General features: G+C 52.6%; 1 protein-coding gene across 3 annotated transcripts in view; it reads left to right on the forward strand.

Moving 5' to 3' along the window:
• NFYC (nuclear transcription factor Y subunit gamma) overlaps positions 1 to 22,284 on the forward strand; it is a 71,582-nt gene extending 49,298 nt beyond the window's left edge. For 2 of the 3 annotated variants that reach the window (XM_056123394.1, XM_056123395.1), the window contains exons 4-10: positions 459 to 572; positions 5,768 to 5,863; positions 10,847 to 11,020; positions 14,888 to 15,046; positions 17,905 to 18,012; positions 20,821 to 20,880; positions 21,860 to 22,284. In XM_056123394.1, the coding sequence (XP_055979369.1) occupies positions 459 to 572; positions 5,768 to 5,863; positions 10,847 to 11,020; positions 14,888 to 15,046; positions 17,905 to 18,012; positions 20,821 to 20,880; positions 21,860 to 21,979 (831 nt within the window). In that variant the 3' untranslated portion in view covers positions 21,980 to 22,284. The remainder of the gene's footprint in view (positions 1 to 458; positions 573 to 5,767; positions 5,864 to 10,846; positions 11,021 to 14,887; positions 15,047 to 17,904; positions 18,013 to 20,820; positions 20,881 to 21,859) is intronic. The other variant, XM_056123396.1, reaches the window with a different exon arrangement.
• Positions 22,285 to 24,468: the final 2,184 nt, after the last annotated feature.

Consider the following 24,468-nt stretch of genomic DNA (forward strand, 5'->3'; position numbering starts at 1 on the left):
TTAATAGAACCCAAGAGGATGGGAAACCTAAGATTTTACATAAATCCACCGGCTCTCAAACTCATTGCCTTTCTCCGTCTTGCTTCTCCTGGGATTAGAGCCTAAACTCTGCCACTTACTGCTCCTTTGCCTCTGCCAAACTTCCTTCACAGCTTCCAAACCCCAGTTGCTTAGGAAGGCCATTAGAGTCGGAAAGTGCGTGGAGGTGCTAGACAAGGATTCTTCTTCCTTCTTTCTTCCTTAGATCTCCTACCAGCTCTTCCCTACTCAGGAATTTATTTTCCTTGGAATCTCTGAAGGCTGCCCACTTCTCACTTTTCAACCCTTGCCCCACAGTCCAGTGGCAGGACATGGGGCCCTCGCAGACATACTAGTTTGGCTTGATGGTAACCGACAGGGAGTGATGGTGGCTGACAGGGAGCACTGGTGACTGACGCGCGCTCCTCCCTCTGTTGCAGATGATCAGTGCAGAAGCTCCTGTGCTTTTTGCCAAGGCAGCCCAGATTTTTATCACAGAGTTGACGCTCCGAGCCTGGATCCATACAGAAGATAACAAACGGCGCACTCTGCAGGTAATATTGTAGACTGGCCTTGGGGTAACTGGCCACGCAGCTGCCTTGCTTAGTTTTCTGGCCTGACTGAATCAAAGATTGCTGTCTCTTAGACCTCTCTCAAGCTGATATGTATAATCAGTTTTGGGAGACATATTGATATATCGCCCATATCGATATGTGTAATTGACATCTCTCTTTTGGGGCTATAGTTCATAACCATGGTAGAATTTTTCTATCAGATAAAAAGAAGCACAGTAAGGAAGTGACAAAATGTTCAAATGCATCAAAATCTGAGAAGTAGTTTATAGAACTGAGCTTACCATGGTGGGGAATTGGGAACCAGTGGAGTGGGGGGCACCAAGGGAACTTGGGGAGGCACGGGACTGAGAAAATGGTGGAGGGAAGTGGTCACTCTGTTTTTTTCTATTTTGTTTTTTGTTTTTGTTTTTTTGGGGTTTTTTTGCTTTTTGGGTCACACCCCGCGATTTACAGGGGTTACTCCTGGCTCTGCACTCAGGATTTACTCCTGGTGGTGCTTGGGGACCACATGGGATGCTGGGAATCAAACCCAGGTCGACCGCGTGCAAGGCAAACACCCTCCCCGCTGTGCTATCACTCCAGCCCCGGAAGTGGACATTCTGGAAGAGGGTGTAGTTTATAACATGTGCATGAATGGTACTATAAAACATAGTGGCTAACACAAGACTTTCTTAAAAAGAAAAAGAATTTCTCCAGTAAAAATATTTTCTGGGGTAGGGCCAGAGAGATAGTATGGTGGGTAAGGCACTTGCCTTGAGCGTAACCAACTGTGTTTGATCTCTAGAACACGTGTGGTCCCCTGCCCTCCCCCCCAAGAGTAGCCCTGAGCACCACCAAGTATGGCACTCTCCCCACCAAGGGAAAAAAACATTTTTTTTTTTGCAAGAACTTTAATAGGAGACAGTAACTGTGATTCCAGAAATGGGTGATAGTGGGGACTTACTAACAATAAGCGTTCAGGGGCGCCTTGGCTCTGTACCAAGGCCTCGGACACGAAGCAGGGATGCCTCCGAGGCCCCTCGGACATGGGTATTCCAGACACCATGGCAGCCATGTTCAGAAGAGTTTTTCATTGAGCTTTATCTTGGGACATGCTCGGGGGTCCGAGTCCCAGGAAGAGCTGGGGGACTGGTTGGGTGCTCACTTGCGGGTTTCCACCCACCTTTCACCAGTCCTTGCAGCGTTCCACTCGGCTGAGTTCCCCACCTCTGGGTCTCCCTTGGCCACACAGGGAGGAGTTCTTAGAGACTGTGGGGAGATAGGTTGGAAGGGTTGGGGGAGAACTTCATGAGGACACTGGTGGGGCGCGCTTCACTTTCTCCATTGTGCTGCTTTGGGCCTAGCCAAGGCTGTTAGTAGCAGTCTGGCCAGGTGGAACCTGACTTGTGCCCTGGATGACAGTGGATATTAGCACAGGCTCAGGCAAGGTGCTCCAGCAACAGCATGACCTTGGGGTGCACAGTGAGTGTAGAAGAGCTGAGCCCTGGGCCAGGTCCATCAGGGAGCTGCACCTGTGAACACTGGACCTGGTGCCATCAGTCATCTCTGTCCAGGGCCCACTCTCACTGTCTGGGGTGAGAGAGACTGAATGCCATGTCTGGGTCCTCTGCTGGATCCGGCGAGACCTTAATTAGGGGTTATCGCCCTTCTTGCTCCGGGGGCATTTTGGCACATGTGGAGGGTGGGAAGGGTCTCTCATCAGCCTGCCCTAGCCGGGGTGGGGGTGGGGGTTGGAGTGGGGAGAGGAGAGGGATGACACGGTGTTGTCCCCTCATCTGCTGGGACCTCACTGGGCTTTGGAGTTTCAGTACTTCATCAAGAAGATTAAAGAGGACGTTTCCACAAGGAAACGGATGCAACTCTTCCTACAGCAATCGACAACAAACTGGGGTCCACCTAGTTGGTTGCACAGGAAGTTGAGGTTGGGGTTGAAGATGGCGGAGTCCCAGTCAATGAAGATGATGCTGCTCTCATCGTTCTGCCTTGAGATGCGTTCCCCCGTCCCCCCGCAGTGAGCACTGCAGCCACAATGTGGCAGGCACCTCAGCCTGAGGAGATCACACATACAAGCTATGTGGCTAGACTATGCAACCCCTTACAAACACACAATCATGTGTGCAAGCATCACAGATCACAGCTGGATGTGAAACAAACCCCCCCCCCCCCCCCCCATCATGGCAGCAACAGCATTGACAAAGGGGAAAGCGGGGAAGGAGAAATGAATTTTTTTTAAGAGAATGAGTAGACTGGAGAGAGAGTACAGACAGGGGTTAAGCTTTTGTGTGTGTGTGTGTGTGTGTGTGTGTGTGTGTGTATGTGTGTGTGCGCACAGCTGACCTGGGTTTCATCCTGGGCATCATATATGGTCCCCCAGGCATGACAGAAGTGATCCCTGACCACAGTTCAAAATGCAAAAGCGAAAGGAATGTCCAACTAAAATATCCATCAGGATGGGAATATATTAACAAATTGGGAATATATAAGCAAATATCTATCCATCAAGATGGGAATGTATAAATTGGATTACTGCTCAACAATAAAGAAAAACATTGACTCACATGACAGTATGAAAGGGTCTCAGAAATCCTGCTAAGCAAAAGAAGCTGGAGGGGAAAATTACATGATCGTGTATGTTATCACCATCTCTGGTTGTTAATAGTAAAGTTGTGCTTGCCAGACACTGGTGAGGTGGTGATCAACAAGAAAAGAATCAAGGACACTTTCAGTAATCTTCTCCTGGGTGATGACCATTTATTTTTACTTAAAGTTCAGTAAAACATTAGCACCAAAAATGCAAAATTAAAATGTTTTTAAAAGTGATTTAAGTATTATTAGCTTTATTGGTATGAGATATTTGCTGTGTGTCCAAAATGCTAGAGTATATTCGGAGTGTGTTCGAGGTGATTCTTCTTTCTTTTTTCCCTTTTCCCTAGATGAGCCGTTTTAGGTAACTTGAGTAGATGACATCATCAAGAATGTGATACTACAGCGGACTGATCTTAAATGAGGCCTGGCAGTCCTAAGCTGTGCCCTGCTTCGGTTGGGAGGGTTTATTATCAAGCTGGTGGTTGGCAAGAAGGATGGACTAGAGTTTTGCATTTCAGTGGCTTGGGGCCATCGCAGAGACAAGGGAAGGAAAAAGCAGAAAATTTCCATCTCCTATTATGTCTGATGAGTCACTTTATCTTAAGATGTGCTTTGTAGGGTTGCTAAGGATTTCTGTTAGTAGGTTGACACCTACCCCCAAGCATTTATTATGAACATTTTTGAGTATAAGCAGAGTTTATCGTGAATACCTACATTCTCATCTCCTAGATCCTACATTTTACTTATTTCATCCACATATTTATCTATCCTTCTATCAAGCCTTCTATATTTAATTGGATTTCAAAGTTAACTTTTCCTTGACTAGTTCAACATGCATATTGTTCTCATTTTTTCTTTTGTTTTTAAAATTAACAAGTAAAACAAAAAAATGGAAGACAGAAATATTTAGGTGACATACACAAATCTTAAATATACACAATGCATTGCTTTTTAAAAAAAACTTAAAAGCTCATTTATAGGAAATGTTGCTTTTTTCTGTTTGTTTTGGCTTTTTTTTTTTGAGGGGGGCATCACACTCAGTGGTGCTCTGGGGTTACTCCAGGTCTGCACTCAGAAATTACTCCTGGCGATGCCTGGGGACCATCTGGGATGCTGGGATCGAATCTGGGTTGGCTGCATGCAAGGCAAATGCCTTACCCACTGTACTATTGTTCTGCCCCACTAGTGTCACTCTTTTTGCCCGTTTTTTTTTTGGGGGGGGGTCACACCCAGTGATGCTCAGTGGTTACACTGGCTCTGCACTCAAGAATTACTCCTGGTGGTGCTCAGGGGACCATATGGGATGCTGGGAATTGGACCTGGGTCAGCCACATTCAAGGCAAATACCCTACCCACTGTGATATTGCTCCATCCCCCCTAGCGTCACCCTTGAGCCCCATCAAAGCACGGGCAACTCATTGTTCTACTGGCCCCTGTGTTCTCTACTCAGCCTTGCCACTAGTGTATCTTAGAAACTTCAGACTTTCAAGATTCATACTACATTCCATTAGATGAAAACCATAAAGTAGATTAAAATCTAGGGATTATTCAGCAGTTATTATGGCAGTTATTATTGCCGCAAAAGCGTGAAGCCAAGAGTTTGATCCCCAGCCTCAGCCTTCATGGCACTGATCCCGGGCACACCACCCCCAGGCACGTGTGAGCATCCCAGCTGAAGTCTGTGCCCCCCCTCTCCCAGGAAGCACCACACTCAAAGTGCACCTCTGTCATCAGAGTAACAACAGAAAAGGAAAGAGGGAGGGGGAAAATTATAAGGCATGATTTTAACAAGGGTTGGACCGTTAGCACAGTGGGTAGGGCGTTTGCCTTGCACGCGGCTGACCTGGCCAACCCAGCTTCGATTCCTCCGCCCCTCTCAGAGAGCCTGGCAAGCTACTGAGAGTATTTCGCCCGCATGGCAAAGCCTGGCAAGCTACCCATGATGTATTCAGTATGCCAAACACAGTAACAAGTGTCACAGTGGAGACGTTACTAGGCCTGCTCGAGCAAATTGATGAACAACAGGAGGACAGTGACAGCGATTTTAACATTGTGATTTCAGATTCCTAAAATTCATAGCATTATGGGAACTAACATAGACCCAGTGATGAGAAAATGTTGCCCAAAGTTATTAAATTAGGTTTTCAGCTAAGAGATTTGAAATAGGTTGTAACTATGAACTTTAAGAAGGTTATGTGATTGAACAATAGCCTAGCATCACTAGCCCCAGAATAACCAACCAGAACCATGCCAGTTGAGTGTTCCGTTTTGTGGGCGGTTGAATAACTCAACACTCGGAACACGATCGTGTGGAGCAGGGGTGGGGGGAGGCTTGGACATCCAGTCTGTGCAGCATGAACTCTGTCCTTTTTGTTGCTGTTTCTCCCTCCCGTCTGATTATTTGAATTTATGAGAGGTTGGCTCTGTCTATCTCAGTTATAGGCTCGGTCCTGGGTATTCAGTTTGGCTTTAATGTCATAATCTTAACTTGTAACTTGGAGGGTGAAGTAGTCATGTCATGGTTATAATTGTCGTTTCCCCCCCACCCCAGTCAGGCTGATTTTTCACACGACTTTTCTCTGTTCCAGAGGAATGACATCGCCATGGCAATTACAAAATTTGATCAGTTTGACTTTCTCATCGATATTGTTCCCAGAGATGAACTGAAACCTCCGAAGCGTCAGGTGAGCCAGGGACGGAGGCCGCTGCCCACCGCGCACTTTGCGTCCTGGTGTCAAACATGCTCCTTTCTCGTTCTCAGCACAAGCCATTGGCTCTCCTTTGCCTCGCCTTGTCTAGACCAGATTCATCTTCAGCATCTTCTGTTTCTCATTCATGGATACTTTTAACTCAGTGCCTCAGAGACGGAATTTCAGTGAACCTATACAAATTCAAAAGCACCATAGTCACAGTGAAACAAAGCTCATTTCAAAGGACCCTTGGGAAGTCGTAACAGAATTCTTAGTCTGGAATGGAGCACGTTCCCAGTGAGTTGCAGGTTTTAGGTTTTCAAGAACGTGCTTTTCTGTGTTTCCAGAGGCGTTTGGAGTGAATGGACTTTGGTTTCCTCTTAAATGCTCTCTGTCGTTTGCCGGTTGCGCAGTAGAATCACCTGGTAGGGTTTAAAAATGCCTACTGCCTGGGCTCCGCCCCCTACCAGCTGAATCAGAGTCTGAGGGGGAGGCCAGAGCATGAGTCCTTTTTAAAGCTCCTTGGATGCTTTTATTGTGCATCGAGAAGCTGCACCAGATCTGAGAACCGCCACTTAAGCCATTCTCTGAGCAGTCTTGAGAAAGAATGTGAATATCTGTCTCGCGTCTCTTCTGCCTGCTCCTCTCCAAAGGTCACACCGATTGTTTTTCCAGCACCTTGGGTGTATCAGGCTCTTAATTGCACTCGTAATAGACCCCTGTCCTGTGCAGCTCATCGTTTCAGGCATGCAGCATGCATGACTCACCCGGTGCAGGAGGACAAGCTTAGGAAACGCTGCTGCCTGGCAGGGGCAAAGTTGGGCCTTGTTCTGCTTGCTTCATGTTGTTTGCGAACTCCTGAGGTGGTTTTTGTTTTTTAAGCAGATTATTCCAGAGTAAGTTATCCTGAGCTCTGGGTCCATAGACAATCCTGTATTCCTGATATATTATACAGGGTGACCCAGTGCTAGCTGTTCTCCCACACGCTGTCGTATCTCGAACCTGTCAGAAAGTGCAGGAGCGGTGGACACTTGTGACCCCGACCCTACCAGGGGCCCGGGGGTCAGTGACCCCCGTCACCTTAGTTGATCGGGTGCCTCGCGGCGGCTCCGTCCTTTCTGGGCAGTCTTTGCTACTGTAAACATCCTTGACTGGAAGCTGTAAGGTGTTGAGAGGAGCTTTCAGTCGGATGTTTACAGCGGCAGGCTGCCACGGTCGTCCCCGGCTGTGCATCCCTTCTCAGCATTGCAGCGCGGTGCCCACAGACTCAGTTCTGCCTCCGAGGGCGCCTCCCCTTCCCAGTCCCCGTGAAGTCGCTGCTACAAGAACTCAGACCACCACCCTTCCTCACCGCAAGGGCTGCCACACACCCGCCCTCCTGCTCGGCCTTGCCCAGCCAAGGGTTGAGCTCAGTGACAGGCAGGCCCTGCTCCGGAGCACTGGCGCCAGCTGCTGCTCGTTCTCTGCAGGCTGGGGAGAGGAGTCGCGCCCTCTCTCTCCCCCACAGTCCTCAGACCTTGACTCTCGGGGTGTCAGCCCGACGCAGACACCTCGTCCGTCTCCTCTGAACGTGCGTCTCGCTGAAACAGCTCCTTGCCGCCCGCAGCCAGTTCTTCGTAGGTGTTCGCCCCATTGATTGGCGTCCTGTTCGGGACAGCTGCTGCCTGGCCTGTGAAAGGTTGAGATTGCTAAAAGCTGCCCCGAAATTCTAAGATAGCACTTTCAATCCTCTGTAGACACGAAGTTTTCCCCGGCTCCAAATTGGCTGGCACCTCTTGAAGTCCTTTAAAAGCGCCGACTCTCCAAAACTCACCCCTTCCAAAGAGGCAGCGGTGCATCTCGCCGCTGAAGCGAAAGTGCTGCTTTGCAGTCTGGGGCTGGCTGTGCAGTGTAGAGTGACGGCCCTAGGGGTGTGCAGTCACTCGCTCGAGGGCGAGACCTGTCAGTCTCAACCTCGACGAAGATGTTAGGACAGGCTCTCGGGTGGGGGCGGAGAACATTGCTAAGGCTGAGCTGCCCCATCTCGATCCCTCTAGTCAGATATTATTCTCGCACGTGGGGTGATGTTCCACTGAGGGGGAAGGAACTATCCGGAAACACGAGATTGTAGATTCTTAGGCCCGTGACTTCTCAGAAATGCTTGGGAATTTCTCCTGGTCTTCAGAGAGGCACGTAAAGACCATTTGAAAGCGGGAGGTCTATGAGGCCTGACTTCTACCCTAGTAACGCTTTGAGTTGAAAGTTCCTGCCTGCCCATTGAAATGTCATTTTCTCTTCACCCATTTCTTTAAATCATTCCCTTGCTAGCTTGACCTCCATTGGCCGCACAGAGACTTCATATGCAGAAGCCTTAGACTTGCCTCCTTCCATTCCAGTGGTGGACAACAGTCATGCCTTGTCCTGTCAGCACGAGCCTGGGCACCTCTGCTGGTCCTCACCAGGTCTGAGACGCGGTGTAGTCTGAACTCAGTTCCGGAGGAGAAGCACCGCACCTGTACTCACAGCTCTTAGCAGTGGGTATTTTGGTTTCTGAAAGGAGTATTTAAAGAGTTCACTTTTTTGTCTAGCAAAAAGTTCACACTCATTTGCCTATCGGCTGCAGCCAGTGTCACTGATCAGGGATGGGACATGCTGTTTGCCTGGCTTCCTGCAGGTGGGATTTGAGGGAAGGGTGTCAGCCCCTCTACCCTTTGATTATGTGAAAGCTTTTTTAGGTTAGGTCTGGACTTCAGTGATCCCCACGCCCCACCCCCAGGAGAAGGGAGATCCCTCTGGAAAATAAAAACCTCACACTTAGTTTAGGAGCCTTGAAAGGCACAGTTGCCCTCCATTTCTTGCTTAAGGAGGGTAACCGTGTTTTATCTCTGCTGCAGCCAAGATCTTGTGACAGACTGACCCTTCTTTACAATGGCAAGCAATTGGAATCGAAAAAAAATGACATCATCACTGCAGAGGTGTTTTGTGGAAACAGACCTAATGAAACTAGAAGAGGCCCTCTTTTTTTTTGCGTGTGTGTGTGTGTGTGTGTGTGTGTGTGTATATATATATATATATATATATATATATATATTTGTATCTTTGTTTTGGGGCCACACCCAGTGGTGCTCAGACTTACTCCTGGCTCTGCACTCAGGGATCACTCCTGGCAGGCTCTGGAGACCATTTGGGGTGCTGGGCTCAAATCTGGGTCCTGGGTTCACTGTGTACAGGGCAAATCCACTACCCATCGTACTATCGCTCTGGTCCAAGGGTATCCTTTTTCTTCTTAGCAGAATCATACTCAGAGTTAGAACTGTTTGCATCTGAAGCACAGAATTTATTAACTTAGACAGTTGGTTCATGTCTGAGGACTAGCTTAAAAATCTGAAAGGCTGCAAGGTCTACCGCTGTCAGGCACCTTGTGAAGCAGAGACCACATTGCTCAGAGGCCCGTCGGCCAGCCCAGCTTTGGAATCCTGGCCCTCCAGTCATCGACAATCAGAAGAAAACCCACACCCTGGGCTCTAGGAAGTAGGGGCTTCCCCCCATAAAGTGACCATAGAGTCCCAGAGGCAGCAAAGGATGCAGATGCTGGTTTAAGAGACTGTCATTAACTCCCTACGTGTGTTATAAAAAGCAAAGCACTTCCCCACCTCCAACTCTGCCTGCCGCTGTAAATCCATTCATCATTCACTAAGCACTTCGAGAGTGCCTGCAGGGAGTGAATGGCAGGGCAGTGGGAGTAAGGGAGAGGCCTCCTGCTCCGAGAGCTTCCACTCCAGGGGCGGAGACCTTGCGTTTGGCAGGTGCCTGGCCAGGAGTAATGAGGAAAGGACCATGGGAGCAGAGTGGGGCACTGAGCACCAAGGGGATGGGAGTGACACTGGTTCTGTCAGTGTGTCTGGGGAGCTTGGAGTCAGTCCATGCGTCTGTCTGACTTGAGGAAGCGTCTTTTCCTCCTTTCTCAGCTCAGCAAACTTAGCCTAGAACCTGGGTGCAGTGTTAGCTTCTGGTTTGGTTTGGTTTGGCTGGCCCAAGTGGCCGCATGTCTCTGTTGATTTTGTTGTCCCAGACAGGGGCAGCGTGTGTCACTGGGTCCTCCGGAGCAGACGCCGATCCCTGTGTCAGTGGTCAGGGGCCAAGCAGACCAGGACGCTCGGGCTGTGACCATGCCGTAGTATGTGTAAACATCCTACACTCTCAGCTGTGAGCTCAAGGAGGCTGGGAGAGGGCTGTTTACTCCTTCTGCCATGGAAAACATCAGCGAAGAAGGACCGGTCTCCACGCACAGATTGGATGCACCCTGACAGCCTTGGTAGAGAGGGCCAGAGCTGTCCCTCCAGCCTCCTGGGCTGCGTCCTGGGGGCTCAGTATGACAAGGTCCAGCTTGGACACTGGGTAGATGTGACTCTGTGATGGCAGAGCTCTCCGTGTGCAGGGCAAGCTGGGCCCCCGCCCCCCAGCGCTCCTCCCTGACAGTTGGGTCTGAACTTCCAGCCCAGCGCACGGCCTGTTTCGCCTTCCTCTGCTCGCTCCTTGCTGGGGTGGTAAGAGCGAACTAAGGCGAGGGCTTGCCCGCCTGCGAGCCTGGGAGCCAGCCTGCGAGCGTGCTGTTTGGGGAGCATCTTCCCAGTGCTCGCGATTAGCACTGTTCTCAGATCCCAGGTCTTGACGGCGTTTACTGACAAGCGCTGCTGGTGCGTGGTTTTTCGTTACAGTAATTATTTGCCCATTTGCAGCTTGTCATGCAATGGGTGATTACTCTGTACTTCAGAAAATTGGCTGTCTGTTTTGTGAAGCCTATGGAAACTGTTATTTTTAGTTTGATTTAGCACAACTGGTCTCTTCGAATTCCACTTTCCCTTGGCTTCAAATGTGGAGAGCTCAGCATTCAGCAGGCAACTGCACCAAGCCCGTTCGGGGGCAGGATGGAAATTCACCGCGGCGGCTGCTGAGTCGGTTCTTTTCCTCTTACCTGCCTCTCCTTCTACCCCACAGGAGGAAGTGCGCCAGTCTGTGACTCCCGCCGAGCCCGTCCAGTACTACTTCACGCTGGCTCAGCAGCCCGCGGCCGTCCAGGTGCAGGGGCAGCAGCAGGGCCAGCAGACCACCAACTCGACCACCACCATCCAGCCTGGGCAGATCATCATCGCGCAGCCGCAGCAGGGGCAGGTCTGTGGGCTGGGCGGGGCAGCTGGACACGCTCCTCTCACTGTAGTGACAGGTCACCCTGACCTCGCTGGACTCTGAGGTCCTGAGAGACAGACGAGGAAACTGGTGCGGGGGACAGGACGTTCCCCAGGATCCCCGGGAAGGACAGTCCCCATGTGCCCGCATGATCGGTTGTGCTGCTCCGTGGCAGCGTGCAGTGGCCTCCCTGTGAGCGTCCACTGCCCGGCCAGCTTGTCCTCCTCTCCCCCTTCTCTGTGGCATTTCTCTGCCCAGCCATATTTGTGCCGGCTGACCACCTCCTTTTATGACAGCAATCAGAAGATTCTGTCTCTCGTCCTCGTAGTAACTATCAAATAGTAGTTGAGTTCTGAATCCAAATTTCCAATTTCTGTCATTGTTTATTCATCAGACACTTTGCACAGCATAAGACTTTCCTCTGTGAAGTCTTACACTATAGAGGTACAAGAGTGAGTAAGACTGGTTTTAAAAATTCACAGTCAATGGGACCAGAGCAATAGTTCAGCAGGTAGGGCATTTGCCCTACATGCGGCCAACCTGGGTTCAATCCCCAGCATCCCATATGGTCCCCCAAGCACCTCCAGGAGTAATTCCTGAGTGCAGAGCCAAGAGTAACCCCTGAGCATCATTGGGTGTGACCCTAAAAAGCCAAAAAAAGAAAAAAAAATTCACAGTCAAGGGGGCTGGAACAATAGTACAGTGAGAAGGCTGCTTGCCTTGAACACAGCCGACCTGGGTTCAATCCTTGGTATTCCATATGGTCCCTGACCCCTCCAGGAGTAAAACCTGAGTATGGAGCCAGGAGTAGCCTCTGCACATTGCTAAATGGGCCCCCACCCCCACCCCGCATGTGCAATAAGAAAATAAATTAAATACACAGTCTAGCTGGAATTGCACATACTTTAAGATCTCACCAGTTTATGGAAGTGTAAGGTATTTTTAGGATTGTGGAGAGGGTATTGTGAGAGGTCATCAAGAAGGGTAACAGGATGATGAGAAAGTTTCCAAGGGGTTAGAGGGTACCTGGGTATTAATTAGCAACAGGAAGGAGCCATTCCTAGGAGCAGGCACTTCACGTGTGAGGGCTGCGAGCTGGGGAGAGGCCCAGGAAGCGGTGTACGCTGCAGGCAGCAGGGCACCCCAAAAGGCCAGCAGAGGATGCCTGGCATGGCCCTGTATAAGGAGCAGTGTGTACGTAGAAGAAAAAAGGCGCAGAGGTAGATCTGAATATTAAGATTTTAGGGCTGAATACTTGGAAGCCTGTCTCATGAGCTGGGGCAGAAGGCAGCAGGAATCAAGAAGGGATCACTAAGTCAGTGATGTTCTAGTTCCAGCTAGACTGTGTATTTTATTTACTTATAAATTTTATTTATTTGGAGGAATCGTTCGGGATGGGAGATGTGTGCTCAAAGTTTAAAGGACCAAATGTGATAGCCTCTCAGTATCTATATTGCAAACCATAATGCCCAAAGGAGAGGGAGGGAGGGAGGGAGGGAGGGAGAGAGAGAGAGAGGAGAGAGAGAGAGAGAGAGAGAGAGAGAGAGAGAGAGAGAGAGAATGGGGGAAATTGTCCACCATGGAGGCAGGGGGAGGGTTGGGAAGGGGAATACTGGGGACATTGGTGGTGGAGAATGTGCACTGGTGGAGGGATGGGTTAGGGTTAGGGAAAACTTTGTAACTGTATCTCACAGTGATTCAGTTAAAAAAAATAGATTTTAGGGCTGGAGAGTTAGTACAGGATTAAGGCACTGGCCTTCAAGCCTATGGACAGAACTGTTACCCCTGGCACCACATCTCGTCCCCTGAGTACTGCCAGGAGTGACTCCCCAATACAGCGCCCACAAGGCTCCTGAACACCTTTGGCTGTGTCCCCAAAGCAGCAAGAGCAACAACAAAAAAGATCTTGGAATTTATTCCCTGCAAACTAAAAAAAGGAAATCTCTACTATAGAAACTGATTGCTCTTCGCCAGCACAGTTCTAGGTAGGAGCAGTTTAAAGATGAGCACTGCACTGTGAGCCCGAGGGATCTTTGGCAGGTTTGATCCTCTGCGGTGGTGAGGGCTCACCGCCAAGGCTAGATCCCTTTCCAGAGAGTCTGTCAATCATCTGAAGGTGCTCAGGGCCCACCGCATGCATTTTGACCGTTGCCATGCTCACATGAGCCCTTGTTCCTGGAGATGATATGGAAATACTGGGGACAGCCCCCTGGGCACACTGACTTGACACAGTCCAGTGTTGAGCTGGCCATGTGCTTTTTGCATTTTCAGTCTGGGGGTTTCATCTGTCCCCTGTTGGACCAGACTCACTAGGAATTGATCGGGCTGTGAGAAGGGTGGCGTGGGGCTCCCAGTATCTCCCAGCTGTTGTTTGTTTTGTTTTCACTTACTCCTGCTGTCAGAGTGGCTCTACACATCTCATACAACCCTGGGCTATGGGGGGGGGGGATGGAATATACTCCCAATTTTCATAACGCATATGTCTACTTTTGTGATATTTTTTTCCCCGTTTTGTTTTTGTGTCCTACCCAGCACCACTGATGGGCTTCTCCCAGCTCAGTGCTTAATGTGTGTGTGGTGGGGGAGGGGTCTTGGGGTCACTCCTCGTGGTGCTCATGGAACTAACGCTCTGAGACGCTGGGGATTAAAGCAGACCGCTACGTGGCGAGCTGTGCTCGGCATGTGAGCTGCCTCTGCTGCCACGGCCTGTGCTTTCCCCCCAGCCCCCTGCGTCATCTTTCTCCTGTCACCTCCCCTTACCTCCGAATCCCTCTCCTCTCTGTGGGTCCCAGAACACATCCCCTCTCCGTGCTGTGTTCAACACTGAGTAACCCTGCGCAGCTTGTGAAGTGTGATTCGTGGGGACTCTCCGGAGCTTTTTATGGAGGTGATCCTTAACGCAGATTGGGGGAGGCCAGAGTCAAGGTGGGGGTTGGGTGCAGGGATCGTCTGAAAGACTCCCCCTTCTTCCCACCCCAGCTGACATCTCAGTGAGCTCACTCTACTGAAACACAAATCTGCCAAAGTCACATCAAGGGCTGAAGTTTTAAAGACTTACAATGACCCGCCCTACTGACATAGAAGCCAGCCACTTTCAGCCAGCTCAGATACATCAGAGAGATTCCTCAGATTCCTAGGATTTCTGTTTCTAGAAAGCGCTAAGTGCATGCTTTGCATGTGGGAGGTCCTGGTTTGATTCCTCACCACCAGGAGTGAGCATTGAGCCCCAAGTAGCTCCTGATCTCTGCTTGGTGTGACCCAGAGACCCCCCCAAAAACAAACACCACTTATTGTTCCTTGGGGCTAGCCTCAGTTGAGGTACAGGTGTTCTGTTGTCCCGTGTCTCAACTGTGTTTGTGTCTGCCCTGGGACATGCTCTGACCGGGAGCTCACTGCAGTTGGCTAGAGTCGGCTCTGTGGCTGGAATGGATCTGAACGCCTCTGTTCGCCTTCCTTGCTCTCCGCCGACGTGCAGGCCTCGGAAGGAGCCCAGCTTCCTCAACTCAGGGTCCCTTGGTCCCTCTTTCCACTTAGTGTGCACTCCCAAACCTCCTTCTCCAGACTTGACTTTGGCCCTGTCTCAAGTGAACCGGCGTGGTTGCTTGGAGTCCTGCAGCCCCGTATGCCCGGCTGTTACTTGAAACATAAAGCTGTTTGGGGCCACGGCAGATCGGTTGTGTGCTCTGAGTCTGAAAACTTGGTCGTCGCTCCCTTCCTTTATTTAGGTGATTAACATTCGCAGTGCCCCCAGCCCACGGGACTGTGAAGGTTGAATACTGTTCTCGGTATTTGGGTGAGTTCCCATGGGCCTTGAAGCCCTGGATAAACTCATCTCTTGCCTCTTCTTTGCAGACCACGCCTGTGACCATGCAGGTCGGAGAAGGTCAGCAGGTGCAGATCGTCCAGGCCCAGCCCCAGGGTCAAACCCAGCAGGCCCAGAGCGGCACCGGACAGACCATGCAGGTGATGCAGCAGATCATAACGAACACAGGCGAGATCCAGCAGATCCCGGTAAGCCCTGCTCTGCCTTGGCGGGTGAGGTGAGGCGGCACAGGCAGCGTCAGAGCAGGAGCATCTCACCTCCCCCGCCCTCACACGTTCTCCCCCACCTGTATTGCCGAGCACACTGGCTTCACTTTCCACTCACTGCTTTCCTTCGATCCAGACTCCAGGGTTTAGGGTCAGCGCCCTGGGGCAGCTCCTCAGGACTCCTCTGCCACCACCACCACCACCACCACGAGCAGAGAAGTCATTGTAACCACTACTTCGTGGCAGGCCCCGTGGGCCATCCCGTCTTCTGATTAGCGGAGAATGAGAGGGAGGTGGATGGGGAAGGCCAGAAATACACTTGTTGCATATTCATGAGTCAGTTCCCAGTGGAGCCTGCAGCAAAGTGTATTTTTGGCTTTCATTTAACTTCTCCATTCCTTCTGTGGACTGCTGCTTCCTGTGTGCCTGGAGGGATTTTGTTTCTTAGATCGGTTGGCTTTTTGACTTGTACTGTTCTTTTGAGAAAAAAAGAAAAATCCTTGTCTTTAACACTTGCTATCCACACATCGGTCATTTTTCCACCAAAATATATGGAAAGTGAGTGAGATGCGATAGTTCTGTTTTCTGTCCCATGCCCTTCTTACTGTAAATGAGGTGTTGACAGAGAACTCATTTGGACTTGACTAATCACTTCCTCTTTGGAGGGGGAAAAAAAAGTAAATAAATAAATAAATAATAGACCACAGGAAGGCTTAGGAAAAGTGAAGCATGCAGGTTGGTCTCTCTGCCTATGACTTCCTGTCTCCTCTCTGTCTTACACACACATGCACACACACTTACAGGATCCATCAGTTCCAGGTGCCTTGCCTTACTGTTTCAGCCACCAACCTATCACCTCTCTTCCAAGTCGTTTTTACTTCTGCATGTGACAGCGCCAAAACAAAAGGTTCATTCTAACTGGATAAGAGTTCGGACTTGTAGTGACTTTACGTTGAGTATTTTTAACCCTCAGGTTCATAGTGCTTTACCACGTAAAATATGCTGTCAAATTCAGACCCACATCCTCCCTGTTCTCAGATATCTCTTGGAGGATTCTACACTTCTAAATTTATCAGAGTGCTTGTAATTATGGTGACCTTTGGGAAGAAAACTTGGCTGGTCTTTTGAAAACCCCAGGGACAACTTATTGTTGGTAATGGGAAAAGCTGTGAGGATCCCCTGAGCTATCCTTGTGGAAAACTGAGGGGCAGAGCATTTCCAGACGTTTAAACTAAGCCTAAAAGAAACTTCTCTTGCTTCTAAGAACTGCTTGGAACTATTTGACTGACAGCCTTTCCATTAAATTAGAGTTACTGCAGAGACCTCCTCCCGGCTGGGAAATGTAAAGTCCCCAAGGCCATCAGTACACCTTCCCCACTCCCGGGACAAGGCTTTTAGTCTTCCATCCTGTGTTCCTTGGCTGGAGTTCTGGTGACTCCTGGGACCAGCCATCACCAGCACAGGCAGATGAGGCTTCCCCACCCTCCACTCAGCTCCCTTCATCCCACAAGCAAGTGACATAACACAGTTACCTGGAAGGCATCTTCAGAGATTGCAGTGAGCAGGTTGGGCCTGGAATTACGACTTCCCAGTAGCTCCTCCTGGCACATTCTCAGGAAAGAGACGGCTCTTGCCCTGCCTCCTCTCCCCCGATTCTTGATAGTTTCAGAGTGTGTGTTCCCCGGTGTTGCCTTAAGCAGGTAATTTTGGAGTGTTCTACCAGGAACTTGAAGGTCCGTCTTTTCTCGAGGGTTTCACTCCTCCTTTCGAGGTTGGCCGTTTCCGCGAAGCCGCTTGCCGTGACAGCACGCACAGGACAGGAGTGCATCACCACTTCACCCCTTTCTCTGTGCAAGGAAGATTCTCCGCAGGGAAGCTAGCTTTGGAGAGGGTTTGCTCTAGGACCGAGTCGGGCGTACCTCCAGACGTGCGCCCGCAGAGCCCACAGCCCGGGCCCCCAGCGGGAGGGAGGGCACCCGCTGGAGCTCCTGGCCCCGCGCTCTCCCCGCGGATCGCGCGGGTGCTTGGCTGGCCGTCTTCTCTGCTGAGCCACAGATCCACTTGCACCGTGACTGCCCTTCCCTCCTTCCCACGCTTGAAGCACTAACACTTTCACGGTACACTGGAGCATTGAGAGCCCCGAGTTAAGGCGTTTAGCACACAATTAAATGCAGCATGTGGTATTATTGTATTATCTGAGACTTAATCTTGAGCATGAGAGACTCTGAGGGCATTTTTGTAGCTTTGGTTTCCCAAGATGGGGTTTTCTGTGAAAGGTTTATTGATTCGGCCCTCCCCGGGGACGTGTTTGGCCAGAAGCTAGTGCTGAGCACCAAGGATCCTAAAAGTCCCATGGACCCCCCCGCTGGTCTTGGCTTGCAGGGACAGAGAATAAAACAGGCCAGCCTTCTCTTCCGAGAGGAGCACTCCCACAGGGTGCCTAGTGGGCTGGAGTGATGGCTGCAGACCTTGGGGTCCTAGTGGACTGTGGAACTGGTGTCCGGCCTGGATCGGCCCTCCGGGAACCAGGAGCAGGGAGAAAGGCGTGCACTTGTGCGACCGTGTCAGGCTCAGGCACGGAGCCCGGGGCCAGGGAACGTGGAGGAGCCGAGCTGCCCGCGTGGGTGTGGCGAGGTCGTCTGCGACTGTCTCCAGAGCCCCTCAGGGACCTGTCCTGTCTGGTGGAGTGGGGACGTTGCGGTTCTGCTTGTTTTGACCTCTCTCGCGAAGGGTGGGCATCTGTTGGCGGGGGTCAGGGCCTGCCACCTTTTCTGATTGTGGAACGTTTGCCTGTTGGAGGCTACATTCAGGCACGTGTGGTCTGTTTCTGCCTTCCCCAGGTGCAGCTGAACGCTGGCCAGCTGCAGTATATCCGCTTAGCACAGCCTGTATCAGGCACCCAGGTCGTGCAGGGACAGATCCAGACACTTGCCACCAACGCCCAGCAGGTAGGTGCCCCAGAGAGGCTGGAGTTGGAGTGGGGGGCCGCAGAGCGGGCACCTCGGCTTCACGTCCGAGGCTCCCACGAGGGCAGGGGGACTTGGCTTCCACGTGCCGCCCCGCCATCGTGTTCTCAGGACAGACAGGCCGGAGGAGCCTGGTGGGTGGTGTTGCGTGTCTGGCCAGAGGAAGTGTTACTGCTTTTTGTTCGTTTGAAGGTGTTATACGGGATTACGCCCTGTGGTGCCAGGGGACCACCCGGGTCATTCCGGACAGGCCTTGGGGGCCAGGACCACACTGGCCTGTGCTCGAGGGTCACCGGGGGCACTGCCGAGAGGACCCTACAGTCCCAGGGATGGAACCCAGGGCCTCAAGCATGCCAGGCGTATGCTCTGTTACTCGAACTAGTGTGCTGGACCACGCATGTGTGAGGCACGTGCTCTGCCATTAAACAGCACCCCTCACCCCCAGATACCCGTCTTTAAAGCCCGGTATCTGTCGTGCCCTGGCACCTCCTGTGCCTGCCCCACCTTCTGCTCCCTAACCAGAGCTGCTTCCTCGCCTCCCCAGGCTTGGGGCCTGCACACCCGGGCAGCAGGGTGCTGGGGGTGCTGCACGGTTGTGTTTTAGTGTTGGTCTGGGGGCTCCGCCTACACGCGCAGCCCGTCCTCTAGTCCTCTGAGCCCTCGCCCCGGCCCCTTCAGCCGTGCAGCTTTTTTTTAAGGGGAGACATTGTTAATGGATTCCTTTGCCTCAGACCCAAAAAAAGCAGCGATCGTTTAAGAGCTGGGCCGTCTGGCCCAGTTGCATTTCTGGTGATGTATCTATTGACAGTGGTGACAGAGCTGAGCTGGTAGAGCAGGTCTCCGAAGATCTCATTTGGGAAACTAGGGGGAAGGAGCCAAGAGGCGAGGCTCGGAGTTCCATGGAGTCTCTGGGCCCATTCCAGGCCCTTCCAAGACCAGTCCTTGGCTCACCTAGGGACTGGGGCTTTCCCCTGGTTGCCTTAGGCTCAGCGACACAGAAAGCAGATCTCAAGACCCGTCACCGGTGCCCTTGTGTACCCCCTTGTGAGAAAACTAAGACTGTAAATCTCACCTGGTCCCTGAAAATGTTCTGCGATATGGGAGTGGGGAAGGAGGAAGCGTTCTTGGCTTCCAGACGTCAGGTGAGGCCCCGAGACTCAGGCCCGCGAGCGGGGGAGAGCTGCATGTGTAGGGAGCAGAGGGGGAGCACGAAGAGAGCACCCCCAGAGCAGCCGAGCCTCTGTCACCGCGCGGGTCCTGGGAGGCACTGGGCGAGCCATTGCGGAGTGACCGCCCCGCGGTGGGACTTCAAAGTAAACGAAGCTTCCCTGCTGCTGAGCGCGGGCCTCGGCCAGCCTTATCTCTGAGGAATATTTTCCACTGGCCTCCATGTCGTTCACCCACTCCGCAGACACTCTTGAATGCTTCCTTTGCCCCCGGAGGGTAAGATGACTTGCTCCTGTCATCAGGCAGCGGGTAGGCGTGTGGGAGAAGGACCAGGAGCCGGGGAGAGCCCACCCAGCCCCGGGCGCCCCTCCTGCAGCTCTGGCCCACCAGGGCCCTCCTCGCTCCTCCCAGCCTCTTGGAGGCTTGCGGGCGGCTCTGGGCTGTGGCGAGGACACTTGAGAGGACAGTCCTTCCCTGGCAGGGTGGCTGGATGCTACCCAGAGGACATTGTTGGTCCGGCAAAACGTTCCATAGGCCCGCAGGCCCACTTGAGTCTTTATCGCCTCGCCGAGCTGTCTTCAGCAGCCGGTGTCGCTTGGTTCCGCATGTCAGGGAGTTTCTTTTAAAATGCCACCTCGCATTTGAAGCGCATGTGACACATACTCGGCTTGCTCTGGCCCCCGCCGCCCCCCTTCCCCTTGGCCCGGAGGACTGCACGTGGCCCTGCTCGGAAAAAGTGCTTCATGGGTTTGCCACGAGGCTTGCCCGCGCCAAGCCAGCTGCTCGCCAGGGTGTTTCATATTCCACCCAGGCGGTCGGGCTGATACGGGCTGGTCTGGAGCCCACCTTCCAGGCCCGAAAGAGACCCTCACCGCTTTGCCCTGCATTTCGCAGACGGCGTTTGGCCTTTACCGACTCAAAGACAGACTTAGGGTTTCTGCCTTGATCTCAAAAGTGTTATTGCCAGGGCTCAGGGGTGGCTCAAAGGGCTCCAGTGCATGCTGTGCGTCACGGAGGCCCGGGTTCAAACCCTGGCAGCACACCGGCCTCCGGAGCACCTCCGGGAGTGGGCACTAAGCAGGACTAAGGGGAGGGGGGCCCGGGGAGGAGTATTCCCTAGCCCCTGAGCACAACCAAACTAAACAAAAAACCAAGAATGTCATTCACTGTCTTATCAGCACCTAGGAGTGAAGTATTTTCATTGTCTCGTCCCAGACCCCAAAAGACCCGGCAGGGGTTGGGGAAGGGCGTGGGGTAGGGCTGGAAGGGTAGTAAGGTAGTATAGGGGTTAATGTCTTGGGTGTGGCCAGCCCTAGTTTGATCCTCAGCACCATGTATGGTCCCTTGAGTATGGCCAGGAGTGACCTCTGAGTGCAGGACCAGAAGTCAGCACTGCTGAACGTGGCCCAGAAACCACCACCACCAACTAGTTCTACTTTTTTTGTAGTAGTTGTGTATTATGTGCTCCAGGTCACGAGGTATCAGATCCTTAGGTATCTACCAGTGCTGGGGGGGGTGGGGGAATGGGTCGGATGTGGGTATCAGTGTTGGGGATTTGCAGGCACACCCCCCCGTTTCCTGCTACTAAGCTGACACGTCTCTTCTGCTCCTTGATTCCCGCAGATCACACAGACTGAGGTCCAGCAAGGCCAGCAGCAGTTCAGCCAGTTCACAGACGGCCAGGTAGGACGCCCCACCCGGACGGGGTATCTCGGTTAACAGCCAGCGGACAGAAATGGTTCCAACAGGCAGTCTTGAAATCAGGTGCCAGGCCCTTCTATTTCTAGACTCGCAGGAGCTGAACGTGAGTTTTCTTTAGCTCGAATCCCTATTTCCAGGCGAGTCAACGGAGCCTCACAAGGGGAAGCTCCAGGCCCAGGGTGTCGGCCTTGTTTCCTCTAGACCCAGCTGCTGTTGGGGAGTGGGAGTTAGGCGACAGCGACCCAGGGACCTATTGAGCTCTCAGTGCTGGCGTCCAGCAGCACTAAGCCCAGGCAAGGAAGGAACCTGCCTTCCCTTCATCCCTCCAACCCCCCCTCACACACATGCAAGCGCGCACACACGCACACTCCCGCTCTGTAGGGGACACGCCCAGGTTCAAGTTCTCTCGCGCTTGCTTTGTGCCGGCACCAGGTCCTGGGCTGGGCCTGTGTTTTCTTTGGAGGACACCTAATAGGCGTCCAGTTGGCCCTGGCCTCCCCGGTCCTCCTGGCTGTAGTGTTTGCTCCCGGGCAGCCTCCCCAGCAGTCTCGTCTCCGGGACGGGAGGAGAGGCCTGTTCCCTGGCCCCTGCCGGTGAGGACCGTGAGATGTGGGAAAGTGCTGGCTTCCAGCTGCTGTTCCAGCGGTTCGAGTTGCCCGTGTTTGTCACAGAGAAGCTGTGCAGCGAGCTCAAGGCTCTGAGCTAGCGGGAGAGGCAGAGCCCAGAGCAGTGAACGCGCAGGGAAAGAATGCGCCTCCCTGCCCCCCACACGCACCCCTCCCGCGGGGGGGCTGGCACCTTCCCCTGGCTGCTGCCCCACCCCCAGCTGAGCACCACGTCCCTTCTTCCCTTGGACGCTTTGCAGCGAGTGATGGCTGAGGTTTCTGGGGCCCAGAGACCCATCGGGAGCTGCGTGCCCCCTCCCGGGCTGACCTCCCGTTCTCCTCTCCACCCCCCGCAGCAGCTCTACCAGATCCAGCAAGTCACCATGCCTGCCGGCCAGGACCTCGCACAGCCCATGTTCATCCAGTCAGCCAACCAGGCCTCTGACGGGCAGGCCCCCCAAGTGACCGGCGACTGAGGGCCCGAGTGGCAAGGTCAAGGACACCCAACACAGTTCTTGCCACACAGCCCCGGGCGCTGGGCACAGCCTCCCTCCCCAGAGGACCCGCCGACAGACACGACCTCGCGCCTCCTGCAGGCTGGGACACTGGTGCGCCGCGCCCCGTGCCCGGGGCCAAGACTCTCCAACAGAAAGATGCGATGTTTTTTATTTCCTTTTTTTCCATTTTTCCTCCAAGGAATCAATATTTCGGTATGTTGAGCTGTGTGTCCAATGCAATGAAATGAAACTATTAAATACCATATTTATGACATTTTCTTGAAGAGTGTGGTTGAAGAAATAGTTCTTTCGGTTCTTGCCGACACTTCTCTTAGGAGCAGACCTTCTCCTCGGGGTGTGTGTTACCTTCTGATTGGTGGAAGGGCCGCGGCCCCAGGACTGGCCACCTTGTTCTGCCCTCAGATTAAGTTGGGTCAGCGTGTGGAGGTTCTCTTTCGCTAGTGGTCCTGGCCCACTGCCCCGCCCTTCCCCGGGCTCTGTGCGTGTGCGTTCAGAGGCCTCAGAAACATTCCTGGCATTTAAGAAACGAACTCAGTCCCCAGGGACTCAAGGAGACTAGAACTTCGTGCATCCTCCCATCCCATTTTTTTATTTTATTTTTTAACCGCATTAAAAATTATGCCTAGTCTCCTTTGTTGCATGGACTTCAAACTGCATGAAATGCAATAAATTTCATTTTCGATCATTTAGAGTCTGGGTTTTTGTGTCCTGGGGCATTCACAGGGCCACTTTGTTTGGGAAAGACTTGCCTGCCCTCAGGTTGGGTGTTTGTGAAAGAAGGGGACCCTTGGGTGGGGGTAGGGGTGGGGGTTTGTTCAAAGCAAAGGGAATATACCCTGCATATCTGATTCAAACTGAGCTCTGCAGCTGATTTAAAGCGAGAAAGAACTTGAGTGGGTTGGGGTGGCTCTATGGTGGAGAGAGCACCTGCCTTGCAGGCCTGAGGCCCTGCTTCCAACCACTACCCATATGCTGAACATAATCCTGGGGCCGCAAATGTGCACCTCACCAGGAGTGAGCGAGCCACGGCCTGAGGTGTGTGTTCTCAGCGAGCACCATGGCCGAGTATGTGAACACTGGACCCAAGTGTGTTTTCTCCCCAGTTAAGAACAAAGAGGGGGGCAGGGGAGGGGGGTCAATCAGCAGTGCAGGAGAAGGAGCGTGTTTGCACGGGAACAGCCATCGTCGTCGTCGTCATCAACAAGATGAACTGCATCAGACCGACTCTGCCACTCAGAGGTGCTGCCTGCCGTCCTGACCAATCCACCTGCACCGTCCCCTTCAGCTCTGGCCTCCTTGGTGAGGGTCACAGAGAAAGTGCACTGAAACAGGGTCCTGGGTAGATCCCAGAGGGAATTCCCTGTCCATTCCCACTGTCCCATGTGCTTCAGGGGGACATGCCGTGCTGACACTGTCAAGTCCATTCCGCGTGGACAGCATGCACTGGCAAGAGGGAAGCTGCGTGGGGGTGCGGAGACTCTAGCATTGGCTGTAGCATTGGAGAAAAGGCCGAAGCGCAGCTCTTTCGTTTCCTAGCTGCCTTCCCATGCTGAGGTCCCGTACAGCCTCGCCTTTGCTCTTCGACTCGTTTCTGAAAACCCAAGTGTAATTGGAATTTCAGGCCAGCCGGCTGGCCCCCACTCTTCCGTAAACGGCCATTCCTTGGGAGACGTTTTGATCTGTTGTGATTGGCAAGCAGCTTCCTTGCTGAGCACGTTCCCTTTAAGTCTCCTCGCCAGCAGGGCCCTTTGGGGTGTAAACAAACACTTTGGTGCAGCCCCAGAGAGCCCCTATCTAATACCCAGCACGATCCCCTTACATCCGGAGCACTCGTGAAACATTTTTCCTAGCTCTTGCAGCATCCGCCCTCCCAGTGATCTTCACGGTGACCCTGCAGGGGAGACAGGAAGAGGGCTCGTGATCCCAGTGTTAGACACAGAGACTGGGGGGGGGGGGGGGGGGGGGGAGTGAAGTTCAGTGACTTGCCCAAGGTCACTGCTCTTCTGACACTCTGTGTGTATAGGCCTGTGTGTGTGTGTGTGCGTGAGAGAGAGAAAGAGACCGTGTGTGTGTGTGTGTGTGTGTGTGTGTGTGTGTGTGTTGCTCCAGCCTTTGAACTCTCTCCAGACCTGTCTCTTTCCTCTCTGCCCGCACCCCTCCCCCATTTCCATTGACTTGCATCTGTGAGTAGCTGCCTACCAGGATCATTTTCCTGGAGGCTGATGCTGGTTGGAGACTTTCGGAAGCCCTGGAAGCCCCCAGGATTTTCAACAGACCATCTGACTGGTTCCTTGCTGCTCTGGTCAGCCAAGGCCACAAGGGGGCAGCATGCAGCATTCACCCAAGTCTCGCAGGTTCCCTGTCCTGTCTATTACCCAATTTCACACAGTGCTAGGAACTTGGGGAGTATGATTGTACCCTTTCTTGATGCTACTAGACCCTCAGAT

Source organism: Sorex fumeus, unplaced genomic scaffold (genome assembly GCF_029834395.1).
Source record: "Sorex fumeus unplaced genomic scaffold, SorFum_2.1 ptg000047l, whole genome shotgun sequence".
NCBI lineage: Eukaryota > Metazoa > Chordata > Mammalia > Eulipotyphla > Soricidae > Sorex > Sorex fumeus.